This window comes from Thamnophis sirtalis, unplaced genomic scaffold, assembly GCF_051295495.1.
Source record: "Thamnophis sirtalis isolate CommonGarterSnake01/CBP01778 unplaced genomic scaffold, rThaSir2_p1.2 scaffold_11, whole genome shotgun sequence".
In the NCBI taxonomy this organism is placed as follows: domain Eukaryota; kingdom Metazoa; phylum Chordata; class Lepidosauria; order Squamata; family Natricidae; genus Thamnophis; species Thamnophis sirtalis.
Window position 1 is genome coordinate 23,629,285 of NW_028261391.1, and position 22,995 is coordinate 23,652,279.

General features: G+C 42.3%; 1 protein-coding gene and 2 pseudogenes across 1 annotated transcript in view; all 3 read right to left on the minus strand.

The window, feature by feature from the left end:
• The window catches only part of TIPARP (TCDD inducible poly(ADP-ribose) polymerase), a 37,108-nt gene extending 25,490 nt beyond the window's left edge, over nt 1-11,618 (minus strand). Inside the window, exons 1-2 of the mRNA XM_087725331.1 lie at nt 11,321-11,618; nt 6,755-7,717 (exon numbers count right to left, since the gene is read on the minus strand). Coding sequence (XP_087581457.1) covers nt 6,755-7,656 — 902 coding nt within the window. The 5' untranslated portion in view covers nt 7,657-7,717; nt 11,321-11,618. The remainder of the gene's footprint in view (nt 1-6,754; nt 7,718-11,320) is intronic.
• Nucleotides 11,619-14,152: 2,534 nt separating this feature from the next.
• LOC148043558 (protein phosphatase 1 regulatory subunit 12A-like) lies at nt 14,153-14,828 on the minus strand (annotated as a pseudogene).
• An 830-nt stretch (nt 14,829-15,658) lies between these two features.
• On the minus strand, nt 15,659-18,120 carry LOC148043559 (protein phosphatase 1 regulatory subunit 12A pseudogene; annotated as a pseudogene).
• Nucleotides 18,121-22,995: the final 4,875 nt, after the last annotated feature.

Below are 22,995 nucleotides of genomic sequence, written 5' to 3' on the forward strand. Positions count from 1 at the left end.
AGAAAACGTCAACTTTTTTTTTGTCTTAACATAAGGACATAAGTTGCACTCTGGTGGATCAGACCTTCGTTCTGTTCTTCTAGTCCCGTGATGGTGAAACCTGTGGTACACGGAGCGATATCTGCCGGCATGCGCGCATCAACCAGCTGATTTTCGCTGATTTTTCTCAGGGTTCATGAAAGCCTGCTGAGCCTGGGGAGGGTGAAAAATGGGTCCAACAGGCCAACCGGAAGTTTGGAAATGATCCATTTCTGGCTACAGGAGGGCCTCTGGGGGTGGAGGGGCAGGGGTGGTCATTTTCGCCTTCGCCAGACTCAACAGGCTTTCCTAAAGTCTGGGGAGGGGGAAACCGGCCTCCCCAGAAAAAAAAAACACCAAGCTCAGCTTGGAGGCAAACAGTGGCGCGCATGATGGTGAGGGAGTGTGGGGGGGGTGTGTGTGCAGGCATGGGCATGCGGGGCGCACTTTGCATTATTGTGCCGGCATGCACACGTGCGATCGTGCGCACCACCTCCCATTTTTGGCACCCAACAACAAAAATGTTCGCCATTACTGTATCTAGTCCAACGGTCATCAACTGGTGGTCCATAGAAAAATTATTTGCCTTTTTTATATTGCACTAAATGCTATTTATCTTTTTAAAAGTCATATTAGTGGTCCAAGGGATTTAAAGTTATTAATTTAGTGGTCCCTGAGGTCCAAAAGGTTGGTGACCCGGTTCTAGTCAGTGGTCATAAGAAAAAGCCCGCTAGTCTTCCAGCAGATGACCTGGGCAAATAATGAAAATGGTGAAGCTATGTTTTAAGATAAAAGGATGACTTGCCACTTCAAATATTTTAAAGCTTTTTGGCAAACCATCAGCAAGATGATAGGACAGATATGCTGAATCATAACTGATCAAAGCAGCTTAATAGCAAAAAAGCAAAGGAACAATTCAATTGCATTAATCAATAAACCAGCTAAACACATTTAGGAAAAAATGTGCAGGCTTTAAAAATTCATTAGCTCCCATCATTAATAATTATCCTAGCAGCAGTCTTAAAAACTCAAATGCTTCAGTGGAGTGGGCTTGAATATAAAAATAGGTTTTCATATTCTTTCCTCAATGCCCAGGAAAATAACCAATACACGTACTTTGACTTACAAACATTCATTTAGTGACCATTTGAAGTTACAACATCACTGAAAAGAAGTGACTTATGATCAGTTTTCACACTTACAACTGTCCCCGTGATCAAAATTGGGGCACTTATGACAGTTGCACTGTCCAGGGTCATGGGATCACTGCTTGTAACCTTCCCAACTGGCTTCTGACAAGCAAAATCAATGGGGGAAGCATGATTCACATAACGACCATATGATTCACTTAATAACTGTTGCGATTCACTTAACAACGGCGCCAAAAAGGTCATAAGATGAAGTGCTCACTTAACTGTCTGGCTTAGCAATAGAAATTTTGGGCACAACTGTGGTCATGTCCAGGACGGTGATGGTGAATCTTTTCAGCATTGAATGCCGAAAAGGTTACATGGAGACGTCTCTCTCTCTCTCTCACTCACACACACACAGACAGACACTTGGGGCTTTCCAGAACATCCAGATTTTAGTGCACATGCGCGCCCAACGATCATCTGGCCGGCGCACATGCACACACCGATTTTTGGCACTGCTGCGCGTGCAAAGGACAGCTGATCGAAACCCGGAAGACAATCAGGCAAGGCCGTGCGTGTTGGGAGACATGGCTTTATGTGCCACTTTGGGCATGCGTGCCATAGGTTTGCAGTCACAGGTCAAGTCTACCTATACAATTACAGACTCTGGTGTCTTAATTTTCTCTTAATTTTAATTAAATTTAATTAGTCAATTAATTTTATCTTCTTTAAAGAATGTTTTATTTAGAGAATTATTATTGTCTTGTATACTTTTTATGGCAACCTTGTTGTTTATTTGAAGATATTTTTAATAGGGTACTTTAATTGTAATTCGCAGGAGTGAATGCAAAACAATGTAAATAATTCCAGCTAAGTAGTTTTGAACATAATAACCAGCCAGAAATTCTGCATTGTAAAATGACAGTTAAATTTAATGGTGTTGCGTGAATACAGTGAGATTAGATAAAATCTTAAAAGTGCTCTGAAGACCACATTGTGAAAGGGGCTTTGCTATTTTTCTCTGTGGAAAACAACTCTATTTAATGCCATGGGGTTAATTCTATATTTTCACTCTTTCCTCTTTTCATCAATAATTTGCCCTGTATGCACATGTGCTAAGAAGTTACAATTTGGCTTTTCCCAACTACATAAAGATTTCATTCTCTCTCTTAAGGAAACACATTTTCTACATCTGAAAATTGCAACTTATAGTAGGTGCAATGCGGCCATTTCCTACACACATATAAGGATAAAGTGAACGTTCCCATGATTTGGGAGAGGAGTGAAACCAAAACTAGGTTTGTTATTGTCTAAGGGTTTAAAGTGACATTCTGATGTAGACAAGAATAAAGTGACTGATTGCTGAAAAAAAACATGCAAGTTTTAAATCAATTTTCTTTCCCTTTATAGATTTCAAAAGAAAATGATCACATGGCAGGCAGGTCTCCCAAGAATGAACAAGAATAGTATTTGAATTACTGGTTTGAATTACCCCTCTAAAGTTTAAAGTCCTGAGACCAGAGATTTGAGCTCATTCTCTACAACATGCACATTAGACATTCCTCAGAGCCAAACCATCCTCAATAGAGGTTCATTCAGCTTCTGCTTTAATGTCACGAAGAGAAATTCCACAACTTCCCCAAGGCAACTGTTCAACCAGCCAACTGCTACTACTTTTTTGACAGCCACCCTGTCCCTCCTCCTACTCCCAACACTTTCACTGTGTCAGTTAAATCACTCCCGATTACTCTTCCTTCTGCATTTGCATAAGCCTAGGCTACTTCTGTGCTGACCTAGACTGGAATGTCAAGTGGGTCCTGCAAAACCAGCCCAGCTGCCGAGGCAATCGCTTGGAGCAGCAGTAATTTTGTGGGTGCAACTAAGGCTTTGTTCCATCCAAGTGGAATGTCCTAGGATGAGAGATGAGGGCATGAACTTTTGGGTCATGCAGTGCAGCTGTTTCAAATATGGCAAATAGCTGTGGGTCAGAGCTATACAAAATTATTTCTCCCAGCCCTGTTTTTGCTATTGTTGATGGTTTAATAACAAGGATAGGTGCAAGCTAATTTCTCCGGCACAGTTCCCCCAAAGCACTACAGGCACACAGATTAAAACCAACCAGTTTTGACATTTCTTTCTAGATTCAGGTCTGAATCTAAAGGTAACGGTTCCCCTAAACACATATGTGCTAGTCGTTCCTGCCTCTAGAGGGCAGTGCTCATCCCCATTTCAAAGCCAAAGAGCCAGCGCTGTCAAGACGTCTCCGTGGTCATGTGGCCAGACTGACTAAATGTCAAAGACGCATGGAACACTGTTACCTTCCCACCAAAGGTGGTTCCTATTTTTCTCCGTTTCAAAGTTGAAGAGCCAGCACTGTCTGAAGACATCTCCGTGGTCATATGGCCGGCATGACTAAATGCCGAAGGTAAACAGAACGCTGATACCTTCCCACCAAAGGTGTACCTTATTTTTCTATTTGCATTTTTACATGCTTTTGAATTGCTAGGTTGGCAGAAGGTGGGACAAGTAACAGGAGCTCACTCCGTTAAGTGGCGCTAGGGATTCAAACCACCAAACTGCCAACCTTTCTGATCAACAAGCTCAGCCACGGTCTTAGCCACTGAGCCACAGCGTCCCTTGAATCTAAAGAAGTACCCAAATAAATTTTATAATCAATATGGATGTAATATGCCATACTGTTAGAATCAGCAGCGACAAGAGAGAGTTGCAGAGGGAGTTCAAAATACTTTCAAGAGGTTTCTTTTGACATCCTTTGCAGACAAAAGAGTGTTTCTCCACCTTAGCAACTTTTAAGATTTGCAGACTTCAACCTCCAGAATTCCTCAGCCAGCATGGAGAGCTGGAATTCATGCATCCTAAAGTTGCCAAGATTGAGAAGGACTGATCTAGAAAGAGGCGTCCCATGTTCTTTTCAGCTGTGCGAAATATGAAGTGCAATGCGGATACTCTCCCAACCCTCCACAAGCAGCTGAGTCAATAAAGCAGCTTAAAGCAAGGAAAAAAGACCTTGCATCAGCAAGCCCATGTCGTACAATGGCCAGTCAGACCAGCAACCATTTGTGAGTTACTCTCTGGTTTCCAATAGCTCTGTGTGTGTGGCTTTTTAAGTATTTGTTAACCGGTTCCTATGGGGATCCCATTAAAGACGCTCAGTAATCCTGTGAATTTTTTGTTTTGATCAACAATAATTTCCTACAACAGCTTTCCAAAAGCAACACTTATGGAGCAGGACAGCTGGCTAAGCTCAGAAGCAATGAGATAAAATGAACATTCTTCAGATAAACATTTTATCATATTTAACACAATTAAAAATATGAATGCATAGACATGCAATCCTATCACATGAACTATTTGATCCAGTAGCCACTTTTGGGTGTGATTTCAGGGGCCTCTCTCAAGACGTCTGGGTGCGGCTTTAGAGTCACATGCATCCTTGGGTATTCAGATTATGTGTGAACCTCTGCTTTAAAGAAATTAGTAAAGAGTGGTGCACAAGTTTGTCTACTCTGTATCTCTACCCTGTTGCCTAGAATTTAATCCAATTTTCTGCTGGCAAATACAGACAACAGACAGTATGTTCCTCTCCCAAAGGTCTGTTAGTCTACATGTTACTTCATACACTCCTTTGTTCCTAGCACAGATTGCTCTGCTTGCATCACAGACAATTCAAGCCTAAAGTCCTTTGGTGCTTAGCCAAGCCTGGGTGCAACCCATTCTAAAGAGTTCCCAGAGAGCTCTATGTGCATTAGACACCCTGAGATCCTCCCTTTAATGGATCCATTAAAGGGAGGCTAAAACATATAAAGCACGGGTGTCAAACTCGATCGTGTCATGTGACATTTTTTGCTTTTGCAGAGCGGGGTGGGTGGGCATGGTCTGCCTGTGACGCATCCAGCCCGTAGGCCGCCAGTTTCATGCCCCTAGTATAAAGAATGGTTGCTGGAATTGGGTATGTCTAGTTCAATGAAAAGAAGGATTAGGGGGTGACATGAAAGCAGTGCTCCAGTATCTCAGGTGTTGCCACAAAGAAGAGAGAGTCAAGCTATTCTCCAAAGCACTTGAAGGCAGGAGAAAGAAGCAGTAGATGGAAACTAATCAAGGAGAGAAGCAACCTAGAACTAAGGAGAAATTTCCTAACAGTGAGAGCAGTCAATCAATGAAACAACTTGCCTCCAGAAGTTGTACATTTGTAAGAGATTTGAAATTGTACAGGGCAGTGATGGCAAACCTTTTTGACACCGTGTGTGTGCGTGTACCAGAAACCCGACGACCAGCTGGCTGGTGTGCATGCATGTATGGGAAACCCAGTGACCAGCTGGCTGAGCTGGGGCGACAGTGCGCATGTCCACACAGAGGGCTCTGCTTGCCACCTCTGGCATGTATGCCATAGGCTCACCATCATGGGTATAGGGTTTTCTGCCTGAGCAGAGGCTTGGACTAGAAGAACTCCAAGGTCCCTTACAACTCTGTTATTCTATTAATCTCTCGGAATCAACAGCTGCCTGCAACATCCTTTATAACTTCATTTAACTTTACTATTTCTTGCCAATTTATCACCTTTTGGAAGTATGAAAGTCAAACTCTATATTGTTTCTTACTAATGGTGATAAAACACATTTTTGGAATCTCAATATTTTAGTTGTGTATGAAATGCTGCACAACTATTTCAATTTTTGCCTTTGCATAAATCCAACTACATTTGGAATACTGTATGTATCTTGATGCAACTTAGAAAGGAAATTTGAAAAAAAAATGTAGAAAACTGATATGTTGGAAATTCCATGTACCTTTAGAAATATATGGCAGTGGCCATCAGTAATATGACATTAAAATTCATTTAATAACACTGTTAGTGCATGCTCTTTAAATCTAATCAGAAAAGAAGAAAACCAGGAGACAAACATCTGTTTGTTGACTATGGGGATCTAGTTGATCTAATTAAGGTCTGTGATCTGCCCAGAAATGTGCAGTATAGCAGTTGAGAGACTAGAAGTGAGCCAGACTAAAAATGCAGAATCTCATTGGATAACTACTGTATCTCTCAATCCAGATTATCTCACAGGGATAGGGAAACTGGCAGGAAAGGTGAGATATTGATTTAACAAAGCAGTCAATCAAAACTTTTTAACACCGTTCCCACTCTACAGCATCACTTTTTGTTTACAGACCAAAATTAATCATCTGGAACCAAAGTTAAAACTCAAACAGTTGCACCCACCAACATGATCCATTTTCTTCAATTACTTGTTTGACTTTTACTTTGGTTTTAAAGAGTTATCTCCTGAATTATTATTTCATTATTACTGACATTAGACAAACAACCATCCAATTAATGAACCTAGAAACAAGTCTCAGTTATGTAGAAAGTCTTCAGAAAAAGTTCTTTTCTACACAAAATTGTCTTCTAGGTGGTGAGGGGAAGGTAGGAAGCTGTTACATTTGAACCTGTTCCCCAGCATGTACATCATCTGCCATGATAATCAGACATGAATTGCTATGTTCTACTGCACAATTCTGCAATTCTATTAAGATTTCTAAATCCTACTTTTCGTTCCGCCAGCACAATTGTATTAAAGACCTACCGGTATCTCATTTTGACCTTGTCGTTGTCTGGATTGCAGTAGAGTCTCTCCAGATGCTCCTGGGAGTCGGTAGTTACACTTTGCCACGCCTGCGTAGCGGTTTTCCTGGCTTGCCAGTGATATGGCAGGACAGTGTGATGCTTGGGGCAATCGCTGCCATATACGCACATGCCTTGAAGAAAGTGCACACAGACCTCAATCCCATCCTTCTGGTGGGTGTGATATTGCAACTGATTCAAAAGTTCAAAGACCAGGTCAAGGGAAGCGTCTTCACTTTTGTTCTGGAAAAGACCAGCTCCAAACTTATCACCTTGATTCCCATTACACTGGAGCAGGCACTGGTTGTTACTTGGGGATATCCCAGATGGGCAACCTTCAAGTATCTTGCCAGGGTATGCAAGGAGGGCAGCAGCATTAGAGGCAGCGTGCAAGCAGCTATCTTGGAATGGCTCATTAGCAGGAGAGGTAATGGATGGGAAGCTCTGCTCCTGTGGCTGGACCTCCTCTTCAAGATGTTCATCAGATATTTGTCCCTGAACTGCTGGAGCTCCTGGCACTAAGGCGTTGCTATCTGGTTGTGGGCACGGCGCTGCAATTCCCAAGTTCTTTTTTGCAACAGATTCACACAAGTTACTATGGCTACTATTCTGTCCCCTGGGCACGAAAATTCCATCCAAGGTGCCCGTGCCAAGCAAGCTGGTGAAGATTGGCCGCAGAGCCCTCAGTGCTTCTGAATCCAGCCTTTTCTGTATCTGTTGCTTCTTCTTAAAGCAGGGCTTGATTGGCGGTATCTTTTCGGGAACACTTGCAGGTGGAGGAAACGCCTCTGGAGGGTCAGGGGGCTGGGTTTCCTGACAGGCAGCTGGCTGGACTTCACACGGAGACTCCATTTCGGTTTCCATTGGGGGTTTTGTGCCTGCTGGGCCCACCCTGTTCAGAATTACTTTCCAAGTCCTAAAAGACCTACAGGTAAACAAAATAAAACTGTTATTATAGAACAGAGGTCTTCAAACTTGGCAACTTTTAAGACTTGTGGATTTCAACTCTCAGAATTCTCCAGCCAGAATTCTGGGAGTTGGAAGTCCACAAGTCTTAAAGTTGCCAAGTTTGGGAACCCCTGTTATAGAAGGAGTGTCGTGTCACATCTATGGTGTCCACTTCGGCAACACTTAACACATTTTATTGACTCATCAAGAGATGAAAGTTAGTAAAGATGCTTGCAACTAGGTTCCCAATATAAAAAGGTAGTTAATCCTCTTGCCAATTCTTGAGGCTGGACACAAAGCCTGGACACAAAGCTTAAAAACCGAAGATCTAGCCTAGGACCCAATTAACCCCAATAAACATATTCAAGTTTCCCTGAATCCACAAATAGTCCAGTTCTGAAAAAGTCAATAAAACTACCTCCCCCCACCCATCCCCCCACCATTTCCCTATTTACTTACCCAGGACAGATTGTCCTGGATTCTTAACATCTTAACATCCCCTTGGATGTGTTCGTGACCCGTCAAAAGCGCAAACGTCATAAGCGCACCGACAACACCACGGCGCTAAAACCGCGATTTCAAAAGCGCGCCGACAACAGCGCGCCAACCGAAGCGCACTTTCATTTAAGGTAAGATTTACAGTTAGGTTTAGGGTTAGGTTTAGGGTTATGTTACAGCGCGCTTCTGTCGGCGCGCTTTAGGGCTAATTAGTCGCTAATTCATCGCACGGTTTTGTCACCGCGCTTTACACACCGCGGTTTAGTCAGGCACGCTTTTGTTGTGCGCGCATTTGTGGTGGAACCGGATGTGTTCACTGTTTTCTTTCCTTCTCCTGATTTTTCACTGATTAATGAAGATTAAGGATAAGCATCCCTGCACCAATTGGTCATCTCAACAACAGGAAAAGATTCATTTTCCTTCTACGGATGACCTTGCAAGTTGCCACATTCAGAATTAATGACTAGCAGCATGTGGGAATGTGAAACTCTTTTCAAGAGGTTCTTTTGAAAGAGACCTTGTGCTCAGTGGCTTCGGAACTGCCAATTGTTCCTCCCTCCACGCTTCCGGGACAGTTTCGTGTTCCCACATACTGCCAGTCATTCTGTCTGAATCACATTCCACAAACCTTGGCTGTTTCTGGCTAAATGACACCGCAAATAAACATGCTGCCACCTAGAGGCCAAGCCGAATACTGCAGTCGCAGAAAGAAAAGGCAAAACAGCAGCTGCACACACACACACAAAAATTAAACTTTGAAAATGTTCTCTTCTAACAAGAGCCTGGGGAGGGAGTTAAAATGCTTACAAGGGAGGTGGGGGTAGAAGATCTTTTGAATTGCTTCTCTGGCTTTCTAAATAAGCAGTACAAAGACTGTAGCTAGGAGCAAGAAGAAACTGGATGCAAGAGTGAGTGCAAAATGTTAAGAAACATTCTCCTGCATTTTTCCCACCAGGCCTTTCTCAATTTTACAAAAGCGAATTTGCATGAACATTTGCTTTGCACAGGAGAACAGAATTTCAGTTAAACTCTCATGGGTGGAGTATTCTTCCACTTCCTTAATTACAAGGTGGCCTAGAGTGCTGCCTTGCCTGTCATCTTTCCAGCAGCCAACAGCTCTTGTCTCAGATTTTACAAGTGTCAATTAAATCCCCAAGGAATTCTTCCTGCTGGGATGTTCAGACTGGGGACATGTGGGCAGCCAGGCAGGTTTCAAAAGGTTAGAGAATTACACCATTAAAAAAAAAAGGTTACCACTGCTAGCTGTACTGTATTATCATCATCAATCATCTCCACAGAGGAAACAACACACTCTGCTAAAATTCAAAGAAAATTCATAGGCCTCTTGTAAGATAGAAAAAGAGGAGCCACTTTTGCTGGGAAAGAAATCCTGAGAAAATGCAAGGCAGATTTGGGTATGATATGAATACTGAATCCAGCAAACCAGTAAAGGCTCTGGATTTCTTTGTGCCAGTACAGAAAAGATGCATCCCTTAAGACACAGAACTGTGGCAGGTAACCTACAAATGACTTTATTGGCCATCCCATTCTACTGCCAGGACAGGCAGACAGACATTTTATTCCTGTATCTTGTGGGGACTAGAAATCTTTATAAGCTTGTTTACAGGGTTTTTAATTTCATCTAATGGATGCTTTAAAGTTTTAGCTTCTGCAAACAAAACAACCCACCTATTTCCTGGATCACCCATTTTCACCAACCCAAGATTTTTATAAATGCCCTAAAATGAACCTTTCCATCTTATCATTAGTACAGGTTACACCTGCTTTATGCAGTCATAAAAAAATTCAAATCATGACACATTTCCCTTATATCAGAGCAATTTCCATAAGGAAAAACAGTATGAAGGGTTATCTATCCCCTGGACCAAATAGTTCCGGAGAGGTTGCCAACCAATTTACTCTCCGTGCAAACCTTCGGGTGTCTAGCAAGTTCATGCAGCACCCAAGGATTACTCAGATGGATGAGTCCCCTTTCCTGTTCACCAGCTCCTGACACAGAGCGCTTCATTCATTACACTTCCTGAAGTTTTACAATTCCAGGATTATGCACCATCATTAAAAGGCGTCCCCTCCCCGTTATTTTGTCTACGAGGGATCTCATTGCAAGGAGATCAATTATTCAAGAGCGAAGAGGCTGTTCCTCTCGCCTAACACAGATCCCAAGCGTCGAAACGACGGTGGGCAAACCGTTTGGCGTGCCTTCTTTTTCTAAGCATTGTTTTTAATTGTGGGATTCTCTAATCCAGATTTGTCCCTGCGCCGAAAGGTCCAGATTATTCGACCCGCATTAATTAACATACCATTGTCGCGTTCCTGCCAAAGCAACCGAAGGGGATTCCGAGGCTCCTGGTTTCTGGAAGGCGCTAAATCTCATTCACTTCTACGGGTTTTTTTCCCCACCCCTAGCGCTTTTTCTGAGTGTGGGACGGAAGCCCACTTTCAGACAAGCGTATTAAAACTTTTTTCTCTCTCTCTCTCTCTGGCCCCGGTTGCTTCCTGCCCGGGCAATGCAACACTAAGTTCGAAACAAGTCCTGGCCAAACTCAAAGCGAGCTTTCTGGGGCTTGGGAATCCAGCCTGCGGACCGAGCCCGAAACGGCTACCCGGGAAGACCGACCACAGGGCTCGAGAAGGACGCGCGTTTTAAGCCCCAAAGGAGGCTGGAAAAAAGGAAAGAAAAGGAAAAACGCCCGCGCCCACCTTCGGCTCTGCTTTCTTTCTCTTCTCCAGCGCTCCTACCCAACCCAACCCTCCGCCCCCCCCCCCCAAATTACCCGGACGCCTTTTTGTTCCCTTCACGACCCGATCCCGTCTTCAGAAGTCGATCCGCCGCGCTCGTTCGCCAAGGAAGAGGGCGGTTTTCCAACTCAACCCAACCTCCAGAAGAGCAAAAGAACTATTTACTCCTGCGGGTAAATCCCTCGGGCCCCGTTCTGCCCGGGGCTCTGCCCCCCGTCCCTCCCCAAATAAAATAAAAATAAAAGTAAGGACGCCTTTTGCTGAGGAAGGGGAGAAAGAAAGGAAGTTTCCCTCCCCCCTCGAGTCCGCGGCTTGGACGCACCTCGCTTCCCGCTGCTCGGCGGCCGGCACCAGCAGCTTAAAAAGAAGACGAAAGTCGAGTCTCCGGGCTGGAGCAGCGGGCTCGCTCCTTGCCTATCTCCCTCGGGCACCGTCCGTGCGCTCAGCGCAGTCTGCTAGGGACGGTGGCGCTAGGCGAGCTGGAGCAGCCGTTCCTGCCCGTACGTGACCAAGCTCCCATTCCGGCCGCGGGGGTGGGGAAGGGTGGAGGGAGGCCGGCGCTCGCACCAATTCCCAGCCAGCTCCCTCGCTCGCTCTCCTCTCGCCTCCGCCTCCTCCGAGCCCTGCCGAAGACTGCGCGGCTCACATGTTCCTCGCAGCCTGCTTTAAATACCGCTTCCTGCACAAGCCCTCGGCCAACAGCTGCACCATCTGCGGGGAGGAGCTTTGCAGCCTGCGAAGAGGAGGAGGAGGCGCAGCCCTTCCCACCTTTCTTGTCTGAGTGTGTGTGTTTGTGTGTGTGAGGGGGGGGGGGGAGTTGGGGTTGTGTGAGAGGAACTCCGGTCCACAGAGAAGCATTCCGTGCCGACCCCCCCCCCCCCGCCGACCTCCTTTCCCTCAGGCCTCGCCTCGCTTGCGGCTTTCCCACCCGAGCAGGGCGGGAAGAAAGGAAGGGCCGGGCGGCCTCCTTATTTGCATACAGTTCTTGCGGCTTGGGGCGGAGGGAACGAGGAACACGCACGCACAAAGCCGGCAACTGGCCTGGTTGCAAAGAGCCACTTTGTTCCCGAGCGGGCAGGAGAAGAAGAAGAAAGTGAAAAAAAAAAGCACGCTTGTGCACACGTGTGTTAAAGCCCCCCCCCCTTTTGTTTAATAGAAAAGGACTTCTCGTTTTTCGAAACCTTCCCCATAAACCCGGAGCGTGCTTTGCATCCAGAAGCTGGAAACTCGGATGCAAAAGAGTGGAGCAGTTGTTGTGTATACACGCAAACGCACACAACGGCTGGGCAACAGCCTCAGGTATAAATTTCGGGTAAAACAAGAATTCCACTTCAGTGTCAGTTTCTGGCTTTTGAGCCGAAAGGAGGGAGGGAATCCGAAATGGGCAAGAATGACTGGGTTGTTTGGGTGAAACTGGCCCTGGGTTCGCTGGCGCGTGACTTTGAAAATCCCTGCCTCTTTGAGGGCTTTTCAATCAAACCGTCATTTAATATAAATTAAAAAAAGAAAGCGAGGAACCTTAGCCAAAAAGGGTGGGGACGAAAGAGGAAACTGCAAAGTGGTTCCAGGAATACTGTCTCGTGTGAGAAAGTTTGTGAGATACCATAATTCGTACTCACTTTTGATGCAACAAGAATTGCAACCGGGTGTATATCAAAAGTGAATGTGAATTACTGCTTCTCACAAACATTCTCACATAGAAACAGCCCGTGTGCCTGGAAACACTTTACAGCAGTTGACTTTGGCGAGATGACTGGTTTCGCTTATTGAGAAATATTGGGTTACAAGTAGGGAAAGAGTAATTTCACAGAGAAGGAAGTACAAGTGGACAGATAATAAATTTATAGATTTGGACAAGGTCATTTACACTATCAAATCCTATCTTTTGTTTAGTTACAGGACTAACCTCTATTTTAATTTCACTCATCCTCCCTGCTTTTCACACCATTCATCTGAAACCATTAAATCAATATGTCCATCTGACACAATGAACTGTAACAATCATAGACTAATCCTTTTTTTTCCAGCATGGTTTTGGCACAATAATAATACAGAAACTTGTTCCAAGACACAAATCCCTATTAAGTTAACAGGAAATGCAGTTAAAACTGCTGTCAAAATTTAAATAAAAAATGCAAAGCTTTTTGATATAGGTAATACTCAGCTTACCAGAGTTCATTTAGTGACTGTTCCAAGTTACAAAGTGCTGAAAAAAGTGACTTAAGTGACCATTTTTCACATTTATGACCATTTCAACATTCCTTATGGTCATGTGATCAAAATATCAGCTTGGCAACTGATTCATATTTATGACGGTTGCAATGTCCTGGGATCATGTAATCCCCTTTTCCAATCTTCTGACAAGCAAAGTTAATGGTGAACTTAGATTCACTTAACAACCATCTTACTCACTTAACGCCTGCAGTGGTTCATTTAATAACTGTCTCACTTAGAAACAAAAATTTATGGTCGTAAATCAAAGATTACCTGTAGTGCCATGAAGTAATATTATGGATCTGCAACATTGAATTTCATGGTTTTTATACCAAAACTATCACACTAAGATTACATTTGCCATTAAATTGGTCAGTGGGTAGTCGGGGAATATAGTGAAGAATGTGACTTGATTTTCTTTTATCCCTCAGTGGCTATTGAATCTTCAGCCTTCATATTCTTTTGGAGCACTTTTGAAAATTAGGACATCTGACTGTAATGAATCTAGTATTATTCATTTATTTTATTTATTAAGGAAATTTATATGGCTACTGAATTCATAGTGATTCCAAGTGGCATATAGAAATAAAATCCCCCCCCCCCCGAAAAAAAACACCGTCAAGGCAACAAAATAAGGATAACGGAAAGCTTTTTTTAAAAAATGTGTTTATGGCTTACTGATTCAATATTTGAGGTTTATCAGACCTTGTAAACAAGATTTCTCGGTCATGTTGTTTTCTCAGCAGCTGCTTTTAACATATAAAAATAGGATTTTGGTTTAAAACGTATAATCGCACAGGTAAAAGGGCTTTTGACAGAATATCTGAAAAAAAACAGTCTCTAAGAAATCTTCCCAGGAATCCAGTGACTTCTATTCTGTGGTCCACTAGAGTTACTAATTATGTGCAATCCCCTGATTTGCAGATAAGAAGAAACAATTTTATTTGGAAAGTTTGCTGATTGCCCTGATCAAAGCCCAATATTCATCCTTTAGCCCCTGGTTATCTGCCTTCAGGTCTGATAGCATCTTGAATTCTTCCATTTCATATATTTGCCTTTTCGGAGCTATTCACTCCCCTTTTTCCATTTCTTGCAGAGATTGATCAACACATTTTTTCTGTCTCTGGGTTGCCTTCGCCAGTTGTATAGATCAAGGGCCATTAATTTGTATCATGCAATTGAGCTTTCAGATTTTTCACTTTGAGCTATAATCTTTCATAAAGTTTCTAAAAATAAGTTGCATCTTCTTTTTCTAGTTTACTGGCATATAATTTGTGATTTTCCAAGTAACGGGGTCATCATAGTACTGAGTCATAACAATCTCCAGATGACCTTGTGTCATATCTTGAATGACTGTCACTCTCTGCTTCTTTTTTATTAGTTTCCTCTTCTGGAATTAGACACATGTTCTTGTTTTCATCATTAGCCTAAGTCCCAAAACAAATTCCAGTTGGTCTTTGTTTTTCTCTTTCTCTTATTGATTTTGTTTATAGTTTATCTTTTCCCTTCTTCTTTCTAGTCTGTTTTTTTCTCTTATTTTCTTTTGCTGCACTTCTTGAGTAAGCAGAAGTTTGCTCACTCAGAAGTGCTGTTTGGCTTGAAAGATGTGGCTTCATTTGGCTTGAAAAATTAAAAGATACGGCTACTAAGAAATTGATGAAGCAGTTCAAGATGTAGTTCTACAACTATGATACGGCTTTTCTAAGGTTCACACATAACTTTATAATCATCGATAGTTTCTGGTTCTTTTTTTCCTTTTTTATTTATAGGAAATTTTGGAAAAAAAACTTTTACAAATGTTTATTTTCCTCCCCTTACTCCCCCCCCCACCTCCCTCCCCCCCCCCCGACTTCCCATAACCAATACAGGGTATAAATCTTTAACAAAGATATTCTAAAATAAACTTTTTTTAAAAAGTTGATATCATCTTTCATTTGAGCTTTAACTCCTCTTTGCTAGGCTAGCTCTAAACAGATTTTTCTTCAGTCATAAACTATCTGGAATTTCTTAGTCCCATATTTATTTTGGGTATAGTCAATCCATCTTCTCCACTCCAATTTATATCTCTCATTGGAATGGTCCTTGAGATATGCTGATATTTTAGCGATCTCTGTTAGGTTTGTTACTTTTAATGTCCATTCTTGAATAGTAGGCAAATCTCCCTTCTTCCAATATTGCGCCACCAGCAGTCTTGCTGCGGTTATTAAATGCAAAATCAGGTTAGTCTCTATAAGTGTACTATCAGTAATTATACCTAACAAAAATAACTGAGGGGTAAACTTTATCCTTTTTTAAAGAATATTTTGCATAATCCACCATATTTTTATCCAAAATGCTTTAACTTTTTTACAAGTCCACCATGCATGATAGTATGTAGCATCAGCACAGTCACATCTCCAGCATTTAGGTTGTAAATTCGAATACATAGAGACCAATTTTTTAGGATCTAAATGCCATCTAAAAAACATCTCATAAAAGTTTTCTCTCAAATTTTGGGCTTGTGTAAATTTTACATTTCTTACCTAAATCTTTTCCCATGTATCCAACATTATTGGTTCTTCAAAATTTTGTGCCCACTTTATCATACAATCTTTAACTAATTCTGTTTCTGAATCCATTTCTATTAATGCATTATATAGTCTCTTTATATGCATTGGACTTTGATCTCTAATTTGTTTTAGTAAATTGTCCTCGTCTTGCATAAAACCGATTTTTTGATCTTTTTCCCATCTGGCCTGTAACTGCCCATACTGAAACCACGTTTGAATTGCCTTTTCCCTTTTTTAGTACATTCGAGGGTTTTAATTGTAATACACCTCTTTCTAAGGTAAGAAGCTGTCTGTATGTAATTACATCCTGTTTTTGTACTATATTTTTTTTCTATTTGGTTTCCTTCGTCTTGTTTTTCTTTTCCTTCCTATCCTTCATTCTCTTGTTCTCTAATTCATGTAGCCCAACTTCTATCATTTTTTTTCCCCAGCTTCCTGGACATGGGTTAATGTTACACCCTGTGTAGATGTTCTGGATTGCCTCGTTTATCTTGATCTAGCTTTTCTTTGGGCTTCCGATTCTTCTTCCTGAACAGGAATGAGGTATGACCTGTGCCTCTCCCTGACTTCTGAAGGTGACATAGTACTGCTGGTGGTTGTAGACCAGGCAGTTGTACTTACAGTACTTACAACTAATGGTGTAACAGGAGCAATCAGTGATGTAGAAACGTATTCCTCAGCCTGTAAACAATTTGAGGTACTGCTTTGTATGGCTAATGCTGCTGAACCTGTGATGTAGGAGAATTTGTGCTAGAAAGCAGATTTTTCTGAATACCAGTCACTGAGATAACAGTCGATGTGGATGTAATGTTTGGAATACTAGAATTAGTCATGTCATCCTGTCTTTTACAAAAGGAACCACTTTTATGATAGCTTGAATTAAGTGACGAAGGTCCTTCATTTCATATATTACCTCTGCATCTTATTCCCATTTTCTTCTAGTATAAGATCCACTACCATACTATTACACTGACTTAAGAATCCCTATTTTCTTACTCTTCAGATTCCGAGCCGGACATGTTCATATTGTAAGTGCCATATATGCACGTTGTTGTTTTTATATCTTTCTCCTTGTCTTTGTTGTCTAATGAAGAGGACAATCTAGGGCATGAAGCTGAAAGTGTGAAACAATGCAATTTTTTTCTCTTCTGAATTGGTTTGCTAGCTGTAATCTTTGCCAGAACCCTGTAATTTTTTATTTATATATTTATATCCTGGCTTTATTATTTTTACAAGTAACCCAAGGTGGTGAACATATCCAACACATCTTCCTCATCCATTGGTGCATAGGAGAGACTCAAAAAAAGTCTGAACAGAAATGGCCTTCAGATTTTTGGGAAACTCTTCAAGCACCTCCAGAAACCAAATGAATCTTGCAGAATTGATGGTAGTCCTATGACCGGGTGGCATGCGGAGCCATTTGTCAGAGCACGTGAGGCGTTGCCCTGTCAGCTGGCAAATGCACATGTGCATGCTGGCCAGCTGAGTTCAGCCTTTTTTTAAAGCCATTTTTCGCCCTCCCCACTCTCCAGAGGCTTTATAGAGCCAAGGTGGCGCAGTGGTTAGGGTGCAGTACTGCAGCCACTTCAGCTGACTGCTAGTTCTGCAGTTCGGCGGTTCAAATCTCACCGGCTCAGGGTTGACTCAGCCTTCCATCCTTCCGAGATGGGTAAAATGAGGACCCAGATTGTGGGGGCAATATGCTGACTCTGTAAACCGCTTAGAGAGGGCTGAAAGCCCTATGAAGTGGTATATAAGTGTAACTGCTATTGCTATTGTTATTGCTATAGGAGCCTGGGGAGGGTGAAAAGAGCCCCCCGGAGGCTTCAGGAGCAAAACACCGGCCCTATGGTCAAACAGGAAGTTCTGGAAAGGAATTCCAGTTTGCTCATAAGGTCAGTTTAACTTTAAGCCCTCTGGAGGCTTCAGGGACCTTCAGGAGGCTTTCCTTCTGAAGTCACTTTTGGTTTGCTCGTAGATCCTTTTTAGTCCTTCAGAGGCTTCAGGGAAGCCTCCTGAAGGTCCCTGAAGCCTCCGGAGGGCTTAAACCGACCCTCTGAGCAAACTAGAAGTGACTTCCGGTTTGCTCATAGGGTCGTTTTTTGCCCTTTGGAGGCTTCAGGAAAGCCGCCTGAAGGTCCCTGAAGCTTCCGGAGGGCTTCTGGAGGGGCGGGGGAGACTGTTTTCATCCTCCTCAGGCTCCTATAAAGTCTCTTGAGCCTGGGGGCGGGGTCATGCCTCTCATACGCGCATGCGCACTGGGGGGTTTCACGCATTGCATCATGGGTGCGACACGCTCATGCAAGTATCCCCTATGTTCCTCCCCCTTATGGCACAGGAGCCAAAAATAGTTCGCCATAGCTGTCCTATTAGGTAGACCCTAAAAAGAAGCACAACCAGGAGTACTAGCTCTGTTCTTTATTGTAAGGTTACATTAACAGAAACTTGCAAGACTGAAGGTATTTCTCCCCTCCCTTCTTTTTACTCTGAAAAACTAGGGAGGGTCCCTTCTGAAATGTTTTCCACACCCTCCTTCTCTTCTGTGGGTTGAGGCATCTTTTATATGCCAGTTGTCCTGTCTGTAGCTCTTCCTAAAGTTCCCCAGGATCATTCCCACATACCATTACAACAGATTCATCCATCTATGAAAGCTCTAGCTGCAATAGTCTTGACACACCAGCCGCCTCCTCTCCCATTCCAGCACAGTTGCAGTTCTGCAGAATCTGCTTATGATCCCCTAGGACACATCCCATCCAGCTTCCTCCTCTGCCAGATGAGTCTGGAGTCTGTCTGTGATCACCAGTCATCTCACATTGTTCATTGTGCTATTCTATTCACCTCAATTTCTGCCAATCTCTATATCCTCCCATATGTCCTTATCATCAACCACCCAACAGGCCAGTTCTTCCTGCCTGGTTAAAACACTTGCCATTCTCCTTTTATCTGAACAATAATCCCACCCAAATCAACCTTTGTCCTGATCACTAGGTCGCTGAACAAACAAAATTATAAATATCAAATGTTAAAAGAATGTGATCCTCTATCTCACAGTTAATCTACCCTCCTGTTGTCTGGAATGTAGATTATTATTAATATTAGGCATTGAGTTACACTTTCAGAATCAACTACCTCTGAAGAAAACATTCAGCTAACAACGTTGTTACACTTCAAATCTTTTAACAGTGGACATTTAGACAATGGAAAATATATCAGTCCTTTCAGCCAAGATATTTTGTTTTATTTAGCAAGCTTTTGTCTGAAATTGGAAAAATATAGACACAATTAGTAAGCAATTTGTAACCGTAATTTTAATGAATATTACAAGCAATACAGCAGAGGCTAAACCATGATGCTGAGAATTAAATCAGTAGCTTGAGATAAATATTTTAAAATACTGCCACTTGATGCCTTACAAATAATATAAATGAACGTCACGCTTACCTCAGTTCCTCTTTTCTTTAAGAGATTAATAAAAGAAAGCAATCCCATGCCTGAGTACAGCTCAGAGACTAATTTGTAGCCATTACAGGAGTCGTGCTGATGAAGTCTGACTGCAGCAGCTTACTTAAACATTTTTGCTTGTCCTTGATGTTCAGCCTGGCAAAAGCTTTATAATTTCAAATTTGCTGAGCTATTTGGTCTTGAGAGCAATTGAGCTTTGGGTATCCCCTATTTCAGCCTTCATTTGCCTTTGTTAGTTAACTCTGGTATATTGTAATTATTAATTATTTGACATAAATTTCAGCTTCTCTCCTCTTTGCCCCCTCTTGTGAATTGCTTCCAAAGATTTTACAAGGATTTACACTGGAGCTCCATTATTGTTTCAGGCCTCTCTGTTAAGGCATTCCTTTCAAACAGAATAGATCTCCGGTAAGCACACATCAGTGGCCAGAGGTCAGTATCTGTTTTATTTACTATATGAACATAAAGCACACATCAATGCATATACTCCCCACCCTGAATAAATGAAGATTAAAAACTAAGGGGGCTTACTATGCCTTTAAATGCATGTGTCTGCCCTTGAAGACTACATGGAAATTTCAGCTGGTCCAGAATGCAGTGGTGTGGACAGTTATCACCAAGCCTCTCTTTGTCCATGTGATACCTATGCTTTGCAAGCTTCACTGGTTGCCAGTTTGCAGGAGTAGGCTTCAAAATTTTTTGTAAGGGGTACTCTGCCCGGTTGCTGGGTGGGCATGGCCATGGTGGGCGTGGCCTAGTCAGCCTCCTGTACCATGGTGGGGAGGGGATCATTTTTCCCTTCCCCAGGTTCCGTAGGCCCTCTGGAGGCTGGAAACGGACACATTTCCAGCGTTCCCGAACTTCAAGTAGGGCCATTTTTCGCACTCCCCGAGCCTCCGGACGCACCCTGCACTTACCTGCATCCAAAAGAGGCTGCGCGGGGACTCCTGGGAAGGGAGAGGAGGGGTAGGCAGGGCCAGCCAGGAGTGGGATTTGGGGGTTCTGAGAACTGCACAGAACCTTAGCTAGAGGTTCTCCCGAACCCCCAGCAGCCCACTCCTGCCAGTTTGTATCCAGGTGTGATTCAAGATGCTGGTTATGACCTACGGTCTAAGGCCTTACACAGCATGGGGTCAACTTATTTGAAGGGCCACTACCTCCCATGGTGTCTGCCCAGCCAATTCAAGCTGATAGGGTAGGCAAGGTCCAATTTCCTTTGAGTAAACAACATCACTTATCAGGGCTCGGGAAGTGCATCTTCTCCATGTGGTGTTTGCCCTCTCGAATGAGATTCCTCCTGAATCCAAAGAAGTGCAAAAGATCTGACTGTTGTCCTAGGATTTGCGCTGGAATGCTTGTTGTCCCCTTTGTTGGATGTCAGATGTTAATAGGAAGTTTGGGGGGTGGGGCGAGGGTTTGCTGGATTTGGCACTTTGCTCCTCTTTAAATTGAGTTCTGGTGTTTGTATGTCTGTTTTTATATTGTTTTGGTGTGTGAACCACCTAGAGGCAGCATGACCAAGCACAACAATGATTTCATTAAGCACATTGTACAAACTCAGCCATAGTGTTTTAAGTGTGAGAGAAATAGGTTACAAATATAATGCATTTATAAATATAATGCATTTTTTTTTAAAAAAATGGGATACTAAAGAAGTAGGCTCCAGTTGCTTTCAGTCAATTAACTATCATTATGTGCATCACAATAAAATAGTATAAAATTGTTTCTGCATGTTCATAAATATACTTCTGCCCCAGCAGAGGCATCCACAGCAGCAGTCACTGACTTTGAAAGGAGATGGGGAATTGCACAATCAAAGCCCTGTACCTTTTAATGTATGTTATATACATTATATGCACCTAAAAAGAGAGAGTGTTTTGATTGCCAATTCTTTCTCTCTTTAAAGCCAAAGACTTTACACACAGTTGCTGTGTATATTCCAGTAACTTCTCTTTTGAATTCTCATTTATGCTTGTCAATTTCCCTTGCAAATGACTATTCTGTAGTCAGTTTCTAAATAAGATCTTATCAGCAGATCCCAATTTTATCTGTAATTATGCTGTAAGGTTGCAAAACTGCTTGGATTATTTTCTTTAAATTACAAGTTTGCGTGTGTATAAATTTTCCTTTAGCAAAACTCTGGAATTAAGATGAATATTGTTGAGCTTTTGAAGATATTGTTCTTACCAGCACAAAATAGACACACTGCACAAAATATCTGTCATAATCCCCACCCTCATCCCATTCTACACATCCAATGTGTATTAACAGCTGTGTTTTCGAAAGTGAAAAACAAGCAGCTCATTTTCTTAGGAATTCTAATTTGTTTTTTGTCAATAGCATTTCTCAGGAAAAACAGCAAGTGGGCAAAAGTCCACTCTATACTGTAAAATTTCCTTTTCATACACAGTATGTTTCGTAGGTGTGTATAAATAGGATGTGAATGCTTTTATAGCTATTGCTTCGTTTTCATGCCAAAAGGCAGAATCTTATTTTTTAATGCCAAAAGGCAATTATGCCAAAGGGCATAATTTCTACTAGATGACTATTATGCTTCCAATTTGTCTTAGGGAGAGAGAAATAAGAAAAGAGAGAGGGGAAGGGGAAGAGAAAAGGAAAGGGGTGATTATGCATATATATTTTTCATACCCATGGGTCTACATTTAGTTTTATATTGCATCATGCATGTGCAAAATGACACACATGAAGTACATATTTTACCTTTAGGGTTAGGTGCTTAATGTATCTGTTTTTGTTTTTCTTCTCATTCAGCTGCAGCAGGTCTGATTAGGTCAGCCTAGTCACAAGGCTCCATGTGGCTTTCTTAGAGCAGCTGGCTCTTTTCTTCCTTGAACTGACTCACTAGGCTGGTCAAGGAAGGAGTCATGTGGCTCATACTGGCTTCATGTTCCACTTGGTTCTTTTATGATTTTGGTTTCTCATATTGCTGCTGGATCCTGGGACTCTCCAGAAGCTATTAATGGATCAATATCTATGGGATTGAGATAGTCCTATTTCTACTGAAGTCTCCAGCCACAGAGATGGGCTTGTGATGACATAAGAAACATGATAATTTGAATATAAGAGGACTAGATGGTAAACACCATGAATTAATGAAATAAAACTAGATAGATACCAGATTTTTCGGAGTATAAGACGCACCAAGATTTTGAAGAGGCAAATTTAAAAAAAAAAGTTTTTGCACTCTGCAGACCTTCCCAAAACGGCCCGTTTTCCGCTCATTTCTGCCCTCCCAAGCAGCACTCTATAAGCCCCCTAAAGGCTATGCACGGCCATTTTGGTGAAGGGGCAGAGTTTTGGGAGGCCAAAAATGCTGTATTCAGTGTATAAGATGCACCCAGATTTTCACTCTCTTTTTTGAGGGGAAAAGGTGTGTCTTATACTCCGAAAAAATACTTAATCGAGGGAAGGAAAGAAAGCTCTTAATGAAGGTAGATTGATCATCTGGAGACATGCCTCTGATGTGTGTGTGTGTGTGTGTGTGTGTGTGTAAAAGGAATCTTAATATGAAGCTGATTATTTTGGAAGCAGCCCTTTCAGTTTTATTAAGAATACGGTTTGGAAACTGGTCTTCTTTAATCACTGTAATTACATCATTTCCTCCTAATTATATAAAAGCCCCTTGTTATATCTCTGACAATTTGAGGAGGGTCTTGGACAACTTGAAGATAGCTTTACTTCCCCTTTTATAATTTGATTGGTAATTTCCATGCAAAGATTTTATCCAGTGATTAAAAAAAAATAATTATAC